Source organism: Aricia agestis, chromosome 14 (assembly GCF_905147365.1).
Source record: "Aricia agestis chromosome 14, ilAriAges1.1, whole genome shotgun sequence".
Taxonomy (NCBI): Eukaryota; Metazoa; Arthropoda; class Insecta; order Lepidoptera; family Lycaenidae; genus Aricia; species Aricia agestis.
The window spans coordinates 11,628,217-11,648,727 of NC_056419.1; the positions used below are offsets into that span (position 1 = coordinate 11,628,217).

Consider the following 20,511-nt stretch of genomic DNA (forward strand, 5'->3'; position numbering starts at 1 on the left):
CGTCTGTCCGTCTGTCCGTCTGTCCGTCTGTCCGTCTGGCCGTCTGTCCGTCTGTCCGTCTGTCCGTCTGTCCGTCTGTCCGTCTGTCCGTCTGTCCGTCTGTCCGTCTGTCCGTCTGTCCGTCTGTCCGTCTGTCCGTCTGTCCGTCTGTCCGTCTGTCCGTCTGTCCGTCTGTCCGTCTGTCCGTCTGTCCGTCTGTCCGTCTGTCTGTCTGTCCGCTCCTCTCACGACACGATTCCCGCATGATAAACGAATTTTAGCGCAACGGAGTTGCGGGCGTCATCTAGTAACTTTATAAAGCGAATAACAAGTGTAGCGTAAACCAAAAAGGAAAAGGTCAGGATAATTAAAATTGAGACTCTCTTTTATTTTACACACGGAAAATAAGAACGTTTAATTTAAAATGTATTGTACAATATTCCTTTCAATTTGTAATCTCGTCTGGCATAACGTACTCCATTTCCTTTTTTTACCAGATTGTTCTCAAAAGTTTGGCATAATCTGCAATATCAACTTTGATACAACTCTCAGATTGCAATTAAAATGCTTGCAACTTAAACAAAAAATGAAAAAGATTTTTCAATACGAGCCCAATGCGTTTTGAGATGGCTATCAAACTTTGTAATAAAAATGAAACAAAAATGGAACATATCACTGCAAGAACAGCAGCTAAGATGTATCATTTTTTCTTTCATAACGATATATTTTAATGTACTGTAACTTCTTAGTTCTTGGTGGAAATTCATTCATGTTTACACTTTTCGCGCACTTATGAAAAGTGTATATTTATTACACTGACAAATGAGGATGATTTTATCGAAACCGGTCGTATAAACATAAAAATTGTAACAAAGATAGGCGACTAACCCAAAATTGTTGATTTTGTAATTCATTTTTATACTTGAAAATGAGCCCCGAATTGTTTCATTTTTTACACATAGATTATAGATATACATTATATTGCCGAGGATCCGACGAACGAAAATGTAAAAAACATATTTACACAATGTGTTATGTAACCCATCGAAGCAGATTATTGTAGTTCAAAATACAGAATCGTCCTAATTTTGTTTGGGAAGTTGCCAGATAAACAAATGCTATCAGATATTTAAAACATGACAGTGGGAAAAACAATAGTCCTAAACAACAATTTATCATCACAATAATCGCCATTAGAATCATGCCAAAGATAATAAATATTGTAGTTATGAAAGATAGATACTGATAAGTTCTGGATAGGCTATCTACATTTTATCTGACTAATTCCATACCCTATCTAAGTATGATATAAGTTCCGGATTGGCTATCCGGAACATATCAGTAAGTGGTGAAACAGGCCATTAATGTCTGGGGAGCAATTAACGGAAGTTATGAATCAGCAACTTTGATCCAATTAAATTTTTTACCGATGTTTTCATTTCATAATAATAAGACTTGACTGTTCCATAATTTTGTAAGTGTGTTTCAATATATAATTTGAGCTAGGAGCATAATCGACTGAAAGACTCGGAATAATATGTGATTTGTTCTGTGTAAAAAAAAAGAAAATTATTTTTATTTCCGAAAGATAAAACATAATAGTCTGCGCTTAAAATCTAATTAGTATGTCAACATAATTTAAAAATCTTTGTTGCAGGCCCAAGTTGTCGAAATACATGGCATTCAAATCTAAAGGGCAACGCGGCCGGCACAGATGAAGCTTGACAATGATGAGGTGGTGCTGCGTCGTGGTCATGATGTGCACGATCAGCACTGGAGTCCTGTCTCCGGCGCCCATGCATGCCGAGGTCAAGGAAACATACGGTGAGTGTTATGCAGTACACGTTTGGAAAGCGTAGACCAACACGAGCCTAGGCAAGTCGACGCAAGGCTAGCGCTACTGTCTACAGTCTACACGTTTGGCAAGCGCGACCAACCAACGCGAGCCTAGGCGTACAGAAACCATTGAAACATTACATTCTACACGGAGGTGCCTTAGGGCGCTGTGGTTGTTGCAACAACGTAAAATGAGTTTTTAAATAATGTTTTTTGTAAAGAAAATGTCATTATTTACGTATAAAAAAGTACCGTTTTAAAATTGAGAAAATTTCCTATACGCAAAGGTAATATCAGTACACAATTTGAAAAATTCTGCTCGATAGAAAAAATCTCATAGGTGACTGTTATAACGCTGTTTTTCATAATTAAATCATTTTATGGCTAAATTACACACTTTCTAGTAAAAACAAAAAATGTAGTATATTTGTCGTAACCTAACCTAAACGATTTGATATATTTGATTTGTGTAATACCTACTAAAAAGGTTTTTTTTCCTATTTCCTATTATCAAGGCACGTAAGGCAAGGCGCGTAACCGCCACTGTACAAGGCGCGCTGATATTAATGTTATTTTAATGTCCTTTAGGTCGATATTCGTACTGACAGACATCGACCTGCTTATTTTAGGGACTACTGGGCCTTAAGGTCACAGCACACATATCAACTCGGAAAGGGATCGGCACCGTATCGAATATATAAATAGACTATTTCAAACACATACGTGGGAGAGCCATGCTTCGGCACGAATGGGCCGGCTCGACCGGATAAATACCACGTTCTCACAGAAAACCAACGTGAAACAGCGCTTGCGCTGTGTTTCGCCGAGTGAGTGAGTTTACCGGAGGCCCAATCCCCTAACCCCTGCCCTATTCCCTTCCCTACTCTCAACTATTCTCTTCCCTTCCCTTCCCTACCCTCCTCTATTACCCTATTCCCTCTTAAAAGGCCGGCAACGCACTTGCAGCTCTTCTGATGCTGCGAGTGTCCATGGGCGACGGAAGTTGCTTTCCATCAGGTGACCCATTTGCTCGTTTGCCCCCTTATTTCATAAAAAAAAACACGCCGCCGAGCAGCTCACGAAAAATTAGATTGATAGTAATAAAGTGAAAAAATGTTTTAGGAATCCTGTAAGTACTAATAATTGTTTTCATATTATTATTTTGTCAGCCTGCTCACTAGTATCAGTGAGCAGGCTGATTTTCGCGGAGTAGAATCAGTAGTATCAAACACTTAATTAAGTTTAAATAATTACTTAATTAAGTGTTTGATAATATTATCGTGATTGATAGAGAGCATAATATATTCAAAAATATTAGAATTCTTTACTTTTAATTAATGTTTGATGATATAAATTAATAACTACAAAACATGCAACAAACAGAGAAATTCGGTAAAACCGTGCAAATAAACAAGAGATAATTTCCCAAAACCCGGTCAAAACAAATTTCTGAGCTGTTTCAACAAAACTAATAACGTGATTAAACTAATTCGATAAACAAAACAAAAAAAAAACACGGTATTAACCGAAAACAGAACCGCTAACAAGACACGCTGGTAAGAGAATTCTTCGAAGCTATCTGATTAAAAGCACTTAGGAACGTGGCCAACAATAGTGACTACATTGTAAATAATGTTGCAACAAACTTTAATTCACCCTTGCCGTTTGTGACGTGTTGTCTTAAGTGGTCTTACGTTAAATAACCAATGGAATTCACTTAAAAATTCAAGAGGGCAGATCGTGTAGTTTACAAATATAATTTAGAAAAAAAAAACAGCCAAGTACGTGTCGTGCCACGCGCAATATAGGGTTCGGTAGTACCGCTAGTTTTTTATATTTTTTGTATGGTCAATGAATGCACATTTATAACGTGTTTTACACTACTAATACTAACAAGTAACAACTTCATCTCAGTTACGTTCAAAGGACTTTGAACGAAAAGTTCCTTTGTCCTTCTACGAATATATTTTTTTTAGTTGATCGACTATTACTCCGTAACTTATAAAGTCTTCTTAGCTGTTATGATAGTTTTCCTTTTAAATTCAGCATATTTCCTACTCCCGTGAATTTTTAACGTTTCCAGAAGCAACCGTTTAGCTAGTAGAAGGGGGGGGGGGGGAGGGGACACTGGACTCTAACGATTTTTTTCCACTTTAAAACTTGATATTTCAGAAATGGATCCCTAAATCGGAACATGATCTTGGAATACTCGTAATATTTTTAAAAAACCTATCCAACGACACTGCACAAGGTGGGGTAGACGCGAAAAAAATCAACCCCGCATTGATGTGTAGGAGAGGGGGGGGGATGTGTACCGTAAAAAATATTAAAGATTTCATAAACCATTTTGTCGGCATTATTAAGATGTGCATTCGTGCCAAATTACAGCTTTGTAGGCCTTATAGTCTCTGAGCAAAACCGCAGACAGACAGACGGACGGACAGACCGAAACTATATATACCGAAATTATATTGAAGCTAAATGCGTTAATTTACAATGGATAATTATTGCATAGTTTATAATTTACTAGCTGTTTGACCGAGCTTTGCTCGGTATCCGATGAAAATGACATTTTCTAGAAATGATTCCTAGCTAGATCGATTTATCGCCCCCGAAACCCCCTATATACTAAATTTCATGAAAATCGAGATTCCGAGATTCCAATTATATATTTATATACAAGAATTGCTCGTTTAAAGATATAAGATTAGACTAATGGCCGGTTCCGAGAATTTTGGACAGTAGTTTATCATATTTTATTATAGTGATTTTGATTAGTTACCTACAAAACATTGATAAAACAACGACAACAAACAGATAAGCTTTTGCTAACAGAAACGGGCATAAGCAGCTATTAAGAATTCAAGAAACATACCCTGGCCTCGTAGTGCTAGGTTGATAAAGTGTTGTTATTTACATGTTACGTATGATGCTTTTAACCTCCAAGGTTTCCCGTTTGTGTTTCAGTATGGAAAATTCACACAAAAGTACTTTTAAGTGCGAATGCCAAGTCGGTGTGGCCTTGGCTAACTGCATCACGATTTTACTCATAGTTGACATGTGTGTGCCAGGGCCGAATATAATTGCTGCGGTCGTGTATTACGCGTTTCCCGTAGTCCCACCTTCAGGAGCAGGAACACCGTTGGGGTTTTCGTGGGTAGTCCCGGGTGCGTCTTCCGTCTGCCCCAAGGAGTCCCACATACCTCGGTGATCCTCCCCAGGCCCCGGGGAGGTGTAAACGCATTCCCGCAACGCAAAAAAAGGCCCGAATATAATTAATATCTGTTTGCCGTGGGCACTAATAAAATTATTTTGTTTTTATTAATGCCCAATATTTACTTGGCAAAATTATAATTATTATTAAAAAAATTATTTGACGAATACAGTATTTGTTGAATTTCCTGAATTATTTACAAAATTATAAATGACAAAATTTACTAAAATTAGTATAAAATAACTATTGGGCAATTTTAATAGATGTCGCCCTAGAAAATTTCTTTTCCCTTCTGCGCTGGCTGTTAGTGTAATTCCACCACTTAAAAGAATAATATTTACATTGTGCAATTCTGTGATGATTATCACCCCGACCAACGTAAGTCTTTCAGACTTAATTTTTTTTAATACCTACTCAAGCAAAGTTTTCGTGGATTAAAGTGACTTTCCGATCTTTATACTGTACTCGGCGAAACATGGCGGCAGCGGTCATTGGCTCCCTGTCAAAAACTTGTCATTTTCTATATAAACCGCGATTGGAAGTGAAGTGTCAGATGTTGTCAATCGCGGCTTTGTATAGAACATGTTTTTGACAGGGAGTCAATGACCGCTAGGCCCTATCGCCATGTTTCGCCGAGTGCAGTATAGCCGCGACGGACAAAAAATCAAATAAAATGCCACTTTATGACATAGACTTAGGGTCAATTTATACTAGTGCAGAGTCGAAGCGCATCGAAGCGAATTATTAAAACTGAATATAACAAATTCAACCTTAACTCCAAAGCGTTAACGCACTTTACTACTTCTGAGAATCTAAAAAGGCACGCGCACCTGCGCGAATTCGCGTGACATGCGCCCGACCAACGCTGATTGGCCTCGCAGAAGAAATGTATGCGTTACGCTCTCGAGTTAAGGTTGAATTTTCTGTATTCAGTTTTTGGGAATTCGCTTCGCTTCGCTTCGACTCTGCGCTATTATAAATTGACCCAATATAGGCGACGTCAGCAGTCAGCACTTTTTATTGAACGTGTATAAACGATAGGAGGAAGAGCATGTCAAGTAAATAGGTAATTATGTTTCGAATCAACGGCACTAGTTAAATCATCATCTTCGATGCGCGTTTCCTTTCAGAGCTATCAATTTTGTCATAAGAATAAACAAATACCAAGTCCCAAATGCGGTTATGAAGTGGTCATGATTGCATTTCTACTCAGACTCATAAGCGTTATGAATTCAACTCATCCAATTAATCGCCAATGAAATTGATGCGCAGAATGTTTGATATTCAAACTGATTCGGCTGTGAAACGATTCAAATCATACGTACGTAACATGTTCCAAATTATGACTTTTCGTTCTCAGTGAAGAATGAATATATTATGTTTTATGATCCAATTGATATACTTACTCAGAATCTTTTAAATTACATGCATACTGTGATAAAAATATTTCGTGGTAGTATGATTAAAGAAGTATGTAATATTGCTTTTTCTGATATCGCGTACCTATTTTCAAAACTTTGTTAACTGGAAATGAATTGACTTAAGTACCTATTTATCGTTCGGATTTAAGATTCACGTGATTTTTGAAAATACTATAAAATTAGGACAAAACATAGCGAGTTCCAGCTAAAAACAAGCTTTTGAAACCGTTCCAACTGTTGTAATCTGTTACTCCAAACTCGAGGTCTGACAGCTGTCAAAAAAACTTTGCCCTTGGTTACCCTTCAGCGTGAATTTATGCCCTACCAATGAATTCACGTACTGAATAGCATTATGCAAAACCACTCGATATCTGTTATGTATCATAATACATAACAGATATCGAGTGGTTTTGCATTATACATATATAATGTATATACATTATACATATATAATGTATATACACCCACTAAACGTTAGCATTGCAATGTGACGAGGTGATTCATGGCATTTTGAAACTTGGCATTCAAAACAGCAGTCCTACCCCTGAAACTGATAGGATTTACGAGTCTGTTTAGTTTCCCGCCTCGTCTCGATTCCGGTGCGCGTGCGGTGCAGCGCCGGAGCGCTCCGGACGGCACCGTGTGCCATACATACATTTTCATATGTAGGAAACCGGAGCGGCACTGGTCAGGTGCCGCACCGCTGCCGCACCTCATCGTGTGGCATGATACTGAGTCGTGACTCGTATCCGATACTTATGTTTCACTCCATAATGTTCTTACAGGAATGTGATACAGGAAAATGAATAGGGTGGTTTTTACAAACTACTTGAATACTCTTTATAATTCCTGTTGTAAATAGATCTAAGTCATAATATTGTTACACTTCGAGAAGGCTTTAAATTAACGTGGCGAGAGGGAGAACTAGCGCTGTTTTCATACAAAAACATCATTTTAGACAGTTCTTCTTTACCAGCAGCGCCTGCACGTGCACGTGCACTATACAGTGTGTAACAAAAATAAGTGATAATACTTTAGGGTGTGTACATGTTCCTTGTAGAGAAATCACTGTGAAAGTAGCAGCGCTGAAAGACGAATTTTTTTTTCACTTTTGTATGAGCAACGGCCCGAGCGTCACGAGTTTCCCCATACAAAACTGAAAAAAAAATTGATTTTTCAGCGCTGCTACTTTCACAGTGAACTCTCTACAAGGAACACGTACACACACTAAAGTATTATCACTTATTTTTGTTACACCCTGTATATGTTCAAATGGGGATTGTCCATTTTTTTTAAATTTTGCTCATTACAAAAACATTTCGAGGAATAAGGTCAGTGATCGTTTTTCTGTATATAAACGAAAATTATACCCATTAGTTACTTATATTTTTGAACAAATACGTTTAACCTGTGATTGACCTTCAATGGCGTTAAATTAGCAATAAATTCGACCAACATTACGTTTCGAACTTTTGGTAAGCTTATGGGGGTGCGGGTGCGGTGACAGCGTAGACGAGTGTTAGGCAGAGTCAATAATTTAACACAATTCACTAAAACTTTCGTTTATTAAACAGTTAATTAGCGAATACAGTTCACACTAAACCACACACCATATTTTAAGAAGGAGAAAGATATAAGGATTATAGTCTATTAATTAATAACTAACGCGGACCAAATATATTAAGATCGCGTAAGAAATAATTGTCGCGGCGAGGCAGCAAGCGACACGGGTTCAACGTACGAAGGTGAATTTCCGACTAAAGTGGCAAGGTGACCGAACGCGGCGCGCTGCGCTCGCACATCTAGCGATAAGAACTCGCTAGGTACTTAAGGGTGAGTGCAGCGCGGCGCGGCGGTCCTGTGACGTAACGTGTTTACTATGCAAACGAAGTTTATAAAATATTAATAACTAGCTGACCCGACAGACGTTGTCCTGTCTTGACGATTTAACCATGATTAAAATGAGTATAGCTCCATGCCAAATTTCATCAAAATAGATTAAATGGTTTAGGTGAAAATCATAGTTATCATCATAGTAAACTCACAGAAAACCGGCGTGAAACAGCGCTTGCGCTGTGTTTCGCCGAGTGAGTGAGTTTACCGGAGGCCCAATCCCCTTACCCCTACCCTATTCCCTTCCCTACCCTCAACTATTCCCTTCCCAATTCCCAAATTATCTATTTGTTGACTTCTGTTGTTCGCTCGACGATTCTGCATTGCCAACCGAGCTGTTTCACGGGCTGCTTCACTTTGCTCTCGTGATTGAGAAGCACGAAGTCGAGCCATACTATTGCGGCGCTGTTCACGTGCAATTTCTTGTTCTTCTTCAGTCCTTTCATTTGCAGTATTTTGTATTCTTCTTGCATTACGGCTTTGTCGGGAAAGATTCGATCGTCTTGGTCGCGGCATTATTAATTAAACTTCACTTCACTTCAATCCACTTGTTAATTATTTATTTAATAGAAATAGTTTTAATATTGATTTCTTACAAATATCAAATTGTCATCCATACGTCATTACATAGCTGTCATTTTACGTCAATTACATAGCTGTCATTTTCGTTTTGTTATTCCAAGTCTGATTCTTTTTTGTTATACCACGTTTTATAGTGACTGACGTTTCATGTCAAGTCACACAGGAACGCTGTCGAACGGGATAAAAAGTATCCTATGTCCGTCTCCTGGCTCTAAGCTACCTCCCTACCAATTTTCAGCCAAATCTGTTCTGCCGTTCTTGAGTTATAAGTGGTGTAACTAACACGACTTTCTTTTATATATATAGATTTAAGTAATAGTTAATGTTAATGTTTAGATTTAGTGTTTTTATTATTTTAATCTTATTTTAACGAATGAATGAAATTTAGAACTTTTGTAAATATTTTATTTCTAATTATTGTGTGTATAATGTATATATTTAAATTAATTTTATTAAATAAATATACTTATGTGTGTGTTGTGTATGTATAGGCATATAATGTATTATGCCACATCACTCCCCCCCAGAGGCCGTCACTGCGGACGATAAAAATCAGGGAAGCGAACTACTCGATCAGATCTTGTACGTTTTAGTTGATCCGGGATTAAAATTTCAGGATCCGGTGAGGAATCGTCACCAGGACTTGCAGAGCGAGGATGCTCGGAAGTAGAAGAGGTCGGAGGGTCAACCAGTGTATAGGCCGGTTTCAGGCGGTCAATACTCACTGTGACGCTCTTCCCTTTGACGAGTATCTTAAATGTTTTACTACCTCGTTGTAGTACTAAAAATGGGCCTAAATAAGGAGGCTGTAATGAACCACGCACTGTGTCATCTCTAATAAAAACATGACTGGCAGTGCTGAGGTCCCGATATACAAAGATTTTATTCTTTGAATGGCGTGATGCTGGTGAAGGTCTCAATTTGGAGACGAATTGGTGAAGTCGAGATGTAAAATCGGATATATCTGTACTCTGATGTAGCGAGGTTTGGAAAAACTCCCCAGGTAATCTCAACGGCTCACCATAGACCAACTCAGCAGAAGACGTTTTGAGATCGTCTTTAAATGCACTTCTTATACCTAACAGCACAAGGGGTAAAGTGTCAACCCAATTTGCATCAGCGTGGCACATTATTGCCGCCTTTAACTGGCGGTGGAAACGTTCCACGAGGCCATTAGAAGCAGGATGATACGCGGTTGTTCTCCGATGCTTGAATCCAATCGCTTTTCCAAGATATTGGAAAAGCGAAGATTCAAACTGTCGGCCGCGATCAGTTACAATATCCATTGGACATCCAAACCTGGATATCCATGATATTAACGCCTTTCCTACTGTTTCTGCTGTGATGTCGCACATAGGTGTGACCTCTGGCCATCGTGTGAACCTATCCACCGCCGTTAAACAATAACGGTAACCCTGTGAAACAGGAAGAGGGCCAATAATGTCCACGTGAATAAATGAAAAACGTGTGCGAGGTATATCGAACATGCCCAATGGAGAAGACACGTGGCGATACACCTTAGCTCGTTGACAGGACAAGCAATGACGAGTCCATTCACGACAGTCTTTTCTGACACCCGGCCAAACGAAACGGTCTGCTACAAGTTTGGCTGTGGCATTTGCGCCAGGGTGACTAAAACTGTGGAAACTGTCGAAAACTTGCCTTCTAAAAGGTTTAGTGACAAAAGGCCTGGGAACAGAAATGCTGACGTCACAGTAAAGTTCTGTTTCACAATCAGGGATCTTAATCTTTTTAATGCGTAACGAAGATTCAACTCTCAAAAATTTAGCAAGCTCTTCATCAGAAGCTTGCGATGCAGCTAACGATTCAAAATCAATAGGTGCATGAATTTCTTCGATACGCGAAAGGGGATCGGCAACTATATTGTCTTTTCCTTTTATATATCGAATGTCAGTCGTAAATTGCGAGATGAAATCTAAATGACGAAATTGTCTGGGTGAACAATTAACCTTTCTTTCCGAAAAAGCGAAGCTCAGAGGTTTGTGGTCGGTGTATACGACAAAATGCCTTGCCTCAAGCATGTGACGAAAATATTTTATACTTTCGTATATCGCCAAAAGCTCGCGATCATATGGCGAGTATTTTTGTTGAGCGGGGCTTAGCTTCCGCGAAAAGAAAGCAAGAGGCTGCCAAACATTATTTTTAAATTGCTGCAATACTGCACCCATTGCCTGGTCGGACGCGTCCGTTACTAGGGCGAGCTCGGCCTGACAATCCGGGTGAGCAAGTAATGCAGCATTGACTAGACTATCTTTGCATTTATTAAAAGCAATAAGAGACTCACCAGAAATGTCAACTGCCTGAGAAGACTTGACACAGCCAGTAAGTAAGGCATTTAAAGGTGCCTGAAAGTTAGCTGAATTTGGAAGGAAACGTCTGTAGAAATTCAGCATTCCCAAAAATCTTCTGAGCTGTCTCGCTGTTTTAGGTACTGGGAAATCCTTTATGGCTTGCACCTTGGACTCCAATGGCTTAGTACCTAAAGCAGAAATGGTGTAACCTAAAAATGAGACTTCAGAAGCTCCAAAAACGCATTTAGAAGTATTAATGACAACACCATACTCTTTCAGACGGCTAAATATTTGGTGAAGGTGTGCCTCGTGCTGCTCTTCATTTTCTGAAAATATAAGGAAATCGTCCACGTAACAATAACAGAAATCTAGGCCTCTAGTGACTTCATCAACGAACCTCTGAAAAGTTTGTCCCGCATTCCTAAGACCAAAGGTCATAAAGGGGAATTCAAATAGTCCAAATGGTGTCGTTATAGCTGTTTTCTGAATATCAGGCTCAAAAACAGGAATCTGATTGTAGGCTTTCATCAAATCGATTTTGGAGAACACTTTACAACCAGAAATACTATGTGTGAAGTCGTGTATATGCCTAATAGGGTAACGGTCTGGTATCGTCCGCGCGTTAAGCATGCGATAATCACCGCAGGGACGCCAGCCGTTATCCTTCTTAGGTGCAAGGTGCAGCGGGGAAGCCCAAGGGCTTTCCGAAGGACGCGCTGTACCCTCACTAAGCATAAGCTCGAACTCACTCTTGGCAATTTTAAGTTTATCCGGGGCCAGACGCCTAGGAGTACATGAAATAGGTGGGCCCGGTGTAGTCCTAATGTGATGAACCGTATTATGTTTAGGGAAAACTACCGAGCCTGATGGGCGTGTAATTTCAGGATACCTGCTTAATATTTCGTGGTATCGCGTGCTGCCTGTCGAGACCTTAACAGAAAAAATATTAACATTTGCAATAGAAGCAACAGCGGAAAGAGTAGTTGTATTATCTATAAGGCGTTGATGACGACAATCTACAATTAAATTAAAATGACATAAAAAATCAACACCAATTATTGGCTTGGTAACATTAGCCACTACAAAATTCCATACAAAATTTCGCCTTAAACCTAAATTTAAACTAAGCTTAACAGTACCAAAAGTGTCTATTGCGGATCCATTGGCAGCACTGAGTTGGAAACCAGTTTTAGCACGGCGTTCACGAAGTAAAGAATGAGGGTACACGCACAAGTCACTGCCAGTGTCTATCAAAAATTGTACCTTCGAACAGCGATCGGTCACGAAGAGGCGACTCGAAGCGGTCGGACAGTCGGTAGTCGCCATCACTGACTGCCGAAGGCGTTTCCCACCTTATCAGCAACAAAGTCACAAGGCTTAATGCATCTGTGAGCCTTCTTCCCAAATTTGGCATGGTACCAGCATAACGGATGCTTATTGTAGTTAGAAGAAGAACGCTGTCGTTGTCGTGAACTGGAACGGTTACGCTCGCGCGGTCTGGAGCGCGAGGTAGTACAGCATGAGGCTCTGGTATGGGACTCAAGTTTGAGTGTGAGCTCCTTGACCATCTTCTTCAGCTCTGCAATCTCGTTACTGCTACTAGACTGCGAAGTACCGGTCGACATAGCAGCAATAGTATACGGTGAGGCCAACTCCTGGATACGGTCTGCCAGATCTGCCAATTGCTCTAAAGTATCGGAGTCCCGAGATACGAGAACGGTCTGGATATTGTGAGGAAGCCGATTAGTCCATATAGACTTCAATAAATTATCTGACACGGAATGTCCACCAAGGTCCTGTAGATGGCGTAAGAATTGGGACGGTTTCCGGTCGCCAAGCTCCTCGTGAATCAACAGCTGTTTTACTTTCTTTTCGTGGGACGCAGAAAGTCTTTTAATCAATTCTTGTTTTATTTTTTCGTAGCGGTCCGTTGAAGGAGGTGCTACGATTATATCTTTAACCGACTTAGCGTACTGAATGTCTAAATTTGTGACAACATTCGTGAATTTTATGTGGTCGTCCGTTATTTTTTGTACGTCGAACTGACCTTCGATCATCGCGAACCACAGCTCCGGGTCATCGGGAGAAAATGGTGGAACTTTAATTTTAAAGTTCGACGACGATGTCGTGTCGGATCCGTCACGTATCGTGTGACCGCGCGCCTCCGGAGCACGTTGCGCCCGGCGCGTCACATTTTTGTCACCATCACTTTCACTCATGTTTGTAATAGTTTATAATCCTTAAAAGTGTTCCCGGGGTCACCAGTTATGGGGGGTGCGGTGACAGCGTAGACGAGTGTTAGGCAGAGTCAATAATTTAACACAATTCACTAAAACTTTCGTTTATTAAACAGTTAATTAGCGAATACAGTTCACACTAAACCACACACCATATTTTAAGAAGGAGAAAGATATAAGGATTATAGTCTATTAATTAATAACTAACGCGGACCAAATATATTAAGATCGCGTAAGAAATAATTGTCGCGGCGAGGCAGCAAGCGACACGGGTTCAACGTACGAAGGTGAATTTCCGACTAAAGTGGCAAGGTGACCGAACGCGGCGCGCTGCGCTCGCACATCTAGCGATAAGAACTCGCTAGGTACTTAAAGGTGAGTGCAGCGCGGCGCGGCGGTCCTGTGACGTAACGTGTTTACTATGCAAACGAAGTTTATAAAATATTAATAATTTAAGTAATAGTTAATGTTAATGTTTAGATTTAGTGTTTTTATTATTTTAATCTTATTTTAACGAATGAATGAAATTTAGAACTTTTGTAAATATTTTATTTCTAATTATTGTGTGTATAATGTATATATTTAAATTAATTTTATTAAATAAATATACTTATGTGTGTGTTGTGTATGTATAGGCATATAATGTATTATGCCACAAGCTTCTCGTATCAGCTTTCACATAATGAGAACTTGCATTTGACGAACCAGCCATTATAAATAAGATTGAAAGGAAATTTAAAACACATGCAGAGGTCAATTGGCGGCCGATGATGACGTCAGAGCGAAACTTTAAAAATTTATTGAGAAAAAACTAGCCAATGAATTTCGAAATTATTTAATTTATATTCTTAAAATACCCTACTTTAACGAAAAAAAATATAAAAAGTACATGTGATTTTTTTTGGACAATGCCCATTGTAATTTTCCATTTTTTTAGTAAAAGATGGCCCCGTGCGAGTTTCTTACGCCGGTTCTTCTCGCCGGGTTAGTTCCCGAACCGGTGGTAGGCACCTTAGTATCAAATTTGATTTTTGAATGATCAATGAAACGCAAATCACAATGCAAGCTAGTCTGAGCTCCTTTCAGAACAGACTGAACTTAGCTCACATCAAAGGACGTGCAATGCAAATAGAATTCTTTGGTGCAATGACGATTCGTTCATGCAATTTCTCTGTCATATTCGTTGCAATAGGATATAATTGCAATGTTTTCACGTTACATGCAGCACCAGCATAGACGGTAAACAAAAAGCTTTGTTCGACGTTTGATAACGTTTCTGTCAATATTCTGATATGACGTGTGTACTTGCGTAACATGTCGAATTTTGATCGGATTATTTGCTGCGTATGCTAGTAACGCCCTCTGCTCTGACCATGCGTTCTATCACAGATTACTAAATAGTAACTACTAAGGGTTGATTCAGACCGCAACGCGACGCGTAGATGCATTTCTAAATTAGTATGGATTTGACAGATTTCAATTGCGTCAGACCTCTCGCGAATCTGTCAAATCCATACTAATTTAGAAATGCAACTACGCGTCGCGTTGCGGTGTGAATTAACCCTTAGTCATATTTCCTATTGTGCAGAACTAGTAAGTCATATTTCCTATTGTGCAGAACTAATGGAGCAGGTTAACACAGCAGAGTTATATTTTAAAATTAAATAGAATTTGTGAGAACAAATACTATTCAAATTATTAATATCGTGTACATACATATAATAAAAATAAATAAATAAAAAATATTAGAAAAATTGTGTACCCGGTTTGGAATGTCTTTTTTGTATTAATAGCTACTTTCTATTAACATTGCATACACATTTTCTTTTCATTACGTCTCATTTTTCTTTCATAAGAATGTGCCAAAAAGTGCTGAATGTAAAAAAAGTATGAATCGGTCCTCTACAATACACTACAAATTGTATTGTAATGCATTGAGATCCTCGGTGCCGTTCCACCACTTCCCCCGTGACACGGCAACGTGCCCAAAGCCTGGATATAATGGCGGCTCTCGACATAGGCGAACGCGTTGGCCAACGCGTCTGCGGACGCGTTGGCCCAATGTGTAGAACGGGCGTTCGCGCGTTGGCCAACGTCTAAATACCTACGGCCAACGCGTCTGCAGACGCGTTGGCCAACGCGTTCGCCTATGTCGAGAGCCGCCATAACGCGAACGCTCTGACTGGTCCTCGTGGCTTCAGACACCGCCGCAATTTGGGTAGCGCCAGCTTGAATCATGCCCACAGCTGCTCTTAACATTTCGTTCCTGGTCAAGTGTCTACGTGGCATGATTATTTATTAAGAGGATACAACAGGGGCTAGAGAAATGAAAAAAAAGTACGTGTAATATCTATAGCTGTCTCCCTTACCTCAAGCCTATACCGCACAACGCGATAGAGACAACTGCAGAAAATCCAGAAAATCAACGATTCGTTGTCCCCTGATTCCTTCTCCAAAACTTAACCGATTTAAGTACTTTTTTCATTAAAGATTAAAAAAAGGCTTGAGCTGTGTTCCAAGTCTGTTTGTAGCCAAATCTGTTTTCTGGACGTTTGAACACAGTGGAAAATCTGGCCATTTTTTTGGGTTTTTGAACGTTCATATCTTATTTAATAATTAAATTATGAAAAAAAAGAAAACATAGGGACATTGTATTAGTGGCCGTAGATATTCAGGAAAAAAATTATAACTCTACTAGCATTATCCAGGGAGGAAACAGGGGACAACGTTTGTATGGAAAAAAGGGCGGTGTGGAATCCTCTTAATTAATGAGCACCGGAGAAGCGTTTGACAACTTTTATTTAAAAAACTATACTGAACTACTCGGCGAAACATGGCGGTAGCGGTCATTGACTCCCTGTCAAAAACTTGTCATTTTCTATATAAACCGCGACTGACAATGTAGTGTCAGATGTTGTCAATCGCGGCATTGTATAGAAAATGACAAGTTTTTGACAGAGAGTCAATGACCGCTACCGCCATGTTTCGCCGAGTACAGTATAATTGTTTTGTTTACGTTTTGATGTTTAAAAAATAAAGTTAAGTTTGAAATTTTGTCCGAGATTTTCCTCTTTTTCTAAGTTTTTTTAACTTAACTTTTTTATGTGTAGGTGTCTTAACAAAAAGTTAATAGAATTTTAGTTATTTAGGTTTAATAATTGAAATATCCCTAGACCAAGTTAATGTGTTTATTAATCGCCCATTGACAAAATATTACCATTTCGGCACGATTGCTACGACGATGACAATTGAAATGTCGAAAATGGACGGATGGACGTAATATATTATGCAGTGTGAATTGACGTTTTTATACTGAAAGTGACAATTTTGAATAAGCCAGGCCGCACATTGTCCGAATTCTGATCAGAAACAGTTGAATTTCGCCGGACCGCCACCCCGCACACTATCCGAAATATCCTTCCGGCGAGTTCGAGCTCACTCGGCTCAGTACAAAATGTAAGAGACAGCGCGGACGTTCAACTGTTTCTGATGAAATTTCGGACAATGTGCGGCCTGGCTTAACGTGACTGAAACGCTTAAAAAAGTAACTTTGTATTTGTCGCAGATCGCGCCTACTGGTATGCACAGGCCCAAGAAACCCTCCAGAAACGACTACAGTATGCCACCGAAAAGAATCCTGTTGCTAAGTAAGTAAAAAATATATTTTTTATTTAAAGGGGTACGTGTATTATTATTTCGTTATTAATTAAGGCCGGTATAAATAGTTAGTACTCAAGATGCATCTCGGTCTCAAGACACGGTTCAGGCTCTGTGATTGGTTGGCTGTCAAAATTTGGACCAATCACAGAGCCGAACCGCGACTTGAGACCGGGTCGCATCTTGAGTACTGACTATTTATACGGGCCTTAGACAATATATTAAAGTGAAATAAAATACTATTAACTACATACCATTAATGATCCTGTAATTAAGTAATTATTTATAACATTATATTTTAATGGCCCACCAAGATTATATTATTATCGACTTATTAATTTATTTTTCAAAGGAAAGACAATAAAATATTATTCACGGAATAACATTAATTATAATCAAGGAAAAATTAAAATCACACTTCAATATCCCGGATTATAACGCGTGCAGTTTTTATGTAACTTTGCAATAAACATTTTTGGTTAAAAATTCAAATTTAGTCCATAGTGTCTAAAGCTAAAAATATTTTCGCTAAAACTAAATGCATTGAAAAGCTCTGATATTAAAAGTACAGCTGGTCTACTGTAATATTTATTACGTTACGTACATAGTTAAAAGCTGGTTTATGAAACTCCTAACTATGTTTCGCCTAAAAATTTAATAAAAAACCTTTTATGCGTGATTGTTTTAGGATATAGATCGGTTATCAATTATCATCATCGAAAACAAACTGAATTTGAACAACTTTAAAACATTTGTATTGCTCAGTATGAAATTTTGCATTTCCAGTAATGAAAACTATTTATATACAAATGGTTAATACTTCAGAAGAATGAATACTAATAAAATAAGTGAGATTGAAGGTTGCTCAATATGTATATTAAATTGTTATGTCACTGGTAAGAACAACGTTGGTTCAAAGCAAATAATTTGAAGATTACCTAATAAAATTAGTAAGAACGACTGCTCGTTATGTTACTAAAAGAAAAATATCGAATGATGACAGTTTCAGGACAGGCTACGACCAAAAAGTTCAGATTCTTACAAATTTTAATTTAAGAGCAGCTTAAAACGTAAACTCGTGGACATGTGTATCTTGCCTATTCTGACCTACGGTGCCCAGTCCTGGTCTTTGACAGCTTCACAGAAGTCCCGACTCGGAGTTTGCCAACGAGCTATGGAACGCAGCATTCTAGGTATAAAAAGGATTGACCGCGTCCGGAATACCACCCTGCGTTCCCAAACGAAGCTCGTTGACGTAGGCAGAAAGGCAGCTAGCCTTAAGTGGAGCAGGGCACGTTTCCCGTATGCACCCGGACAGGTGGGCGCGTCTAGTTTCGGAGTGGCTACCGAATGGTCGGCGTAACAGAGGCCGACCCAAGAAAAGGTGGCGCGACGAACTAGATGCGTTTGATAAAGAGTGGCCAACAACTTCACAGGATCGTGAACTTTGGAAAGAGAGAGGGGAGGCCTTTGCCCAGCAGTGGGACACTGTAGACTGATAATAATAATAATAAGAGCAGCATATTTTATGGACTCGTATAAACTGGAACATAAGTTTTATTCGGTTTTAAATTTCATGTTCGCTGTAGCTCTTAATCCTGACAAAAATAGAATGACGTGATCTCTGTTAAGGTGAGGTCGCGTTAAAGTAAAAAAACCGTTTTGGATATGTTTTAGATCGCTTGTTTTTTATGAGAGGCCGGCCCAGTCTCTCATAGAAAACAAGAAATGGAACAGCAAGAAATGGAAAGGGCGTAAGCGACAAAATGGCACAATCCCCCCCTTCTGGAAATGTTGTCGTGTCGTTAGTGTTGAGTTTTAAGAGGATACACCAGGGGCGAGAGAAATTGTAAATAGGTATTTAAAAATGTATTGCTGTCTCACCAATCTCAAGTCTCACACCGCAGAGCGCGACAGAGACAACACGACAAAAGTTCTAATAAAAGAACAGAAAATCTTCGATTCGTTGTCCGCTGATTCCTTCTCCAAAACTTAACCGATTTTAGTACTTTTTTCATTAAGAATTAAAGCAAGGCTGTGTTCCTATGTTTTATTTTTTTTGTATATTTTAGCCAGTTTTGTTTTCTGGGTGTTTGAACGCGAAGGAAAATCTTGCCATTTTTTTGCGTTTTTTGACGTTCTTATCTTTTTTAATAATAAAATTATGAAAAAAAAGAAAACATAGAGACATGCTAATAATAGCCATAGATATTCAGGAAAAAAATCATAGCTCTACCGGCATTATCCAGGGAGGAAACAGAGGACAGCGTTTGTATGTAAAAACGGCGGTGTGGAATCCTCTTAATTCTCCTTTTTTTGGAACAAAGTTATAAATTAAAAGTGAAATTATTGTACCCTAAACTAAACATATACTTTTTGAGTATCACTTAATTACCATACGCCCTCGGCCAGAACTTAGGGGGGCCCCAATCCCACCCTTTCATATTCCAGATATAAGAGTGGATACATGACTTAAGCTCGATATTCCTACATATCGGTGATACATGTAAAGGATGGATAACAAAAGAGAATAAGTATGTTACAACGCGCCCTTTGTGTATATTTTCCAAGTTTGTCGAGTTTTTATATTATGATCATAAAATCCTAACTTTTTTCATGAGCAACTACTATATTTCCTTATATTGGAGTTTATGACTTGCTGTAATTTTCAGAGCGCACGAACTTATTCAAAATATGAATGCTATTATGATTGTTTTTAATCACGAAAAAACATAAATTTTGGTAGGGTTAAGTATCAAATTGCTTATCAAAATAACGTCTAAAAACGAACTTAATATTATTACAAGTTTATACGATTCTAAAATATATAATAATTATCATAAATTATACCAAAATATGACTACTTTACTAAATGTTTTAGTTTTTATATCTTTCGGATTAGCTATGTCCGCACTATGCGCTTTCGTTTTCAATTTTCGTCATATTCTTTCATTCAACTTTCGTTTTGGCGCATTCAATAACTGAATACGTCAACGAACGCAACGCCAACTGTCATTTTTAATAACAAAGCGAAAGTTTGGACGGTCAGAGGGCATGCGTCGCGGGCATGCTTCACGTTCGCTGTTGACTGCGCTATAACGCATGCCCTTGATGAACAGAAAAAGGCACAGTGTGGACAAAGCTCAATAGCTTGGGATATTAGCCCTTCTAGTTGGTTTAGACTTTAGGCTATTTAAAGTCCATGAAAATTTGTTCCAAACTTGGCTATTAAGTATTCCTGTTCCTTACAGGGTCGTTGAATAATTAATCGGGTGTGGTTTTCCTAATTTATAATTGAGGTGTCCTCCAAGGTCCTTTACCTTCGTCGGCTTCAATTGGCACTAAAGATAACTTCGAGCCTTATAAGATATGCACGTTCC

The 20,511-nt window shown here is 38.9% G+C and overlaps 1 protein-coding gene across 1 annotated transcript in view; it reads left to right on the top strand.

Annotated features, from left to right (window-relative positions):
- LOC121733512 (alkaline phosphatase-like) overlaps positions 1-20,511 on the top strand; it is a 113,215-nt gene that overhangs the window by 59,226 nt on the left and 33,478 nt on the right. The window contains exons 2-3 of the mRNA XM_042123780.1: positions 1,637-1,803; positions 17,040-17,121. Of these exons, the coding sequence (XP_041979714.1) occupies positions 1,707-1,803; positions 17,040-17,121 (179 nt within the window). The 5' untranslated portion in view covers positions 1,637-1,706. The remainder of the gene's footprint in view (positions 1-1,636; positions 1,804-17,039; positions 17,122-20,511) is intronic.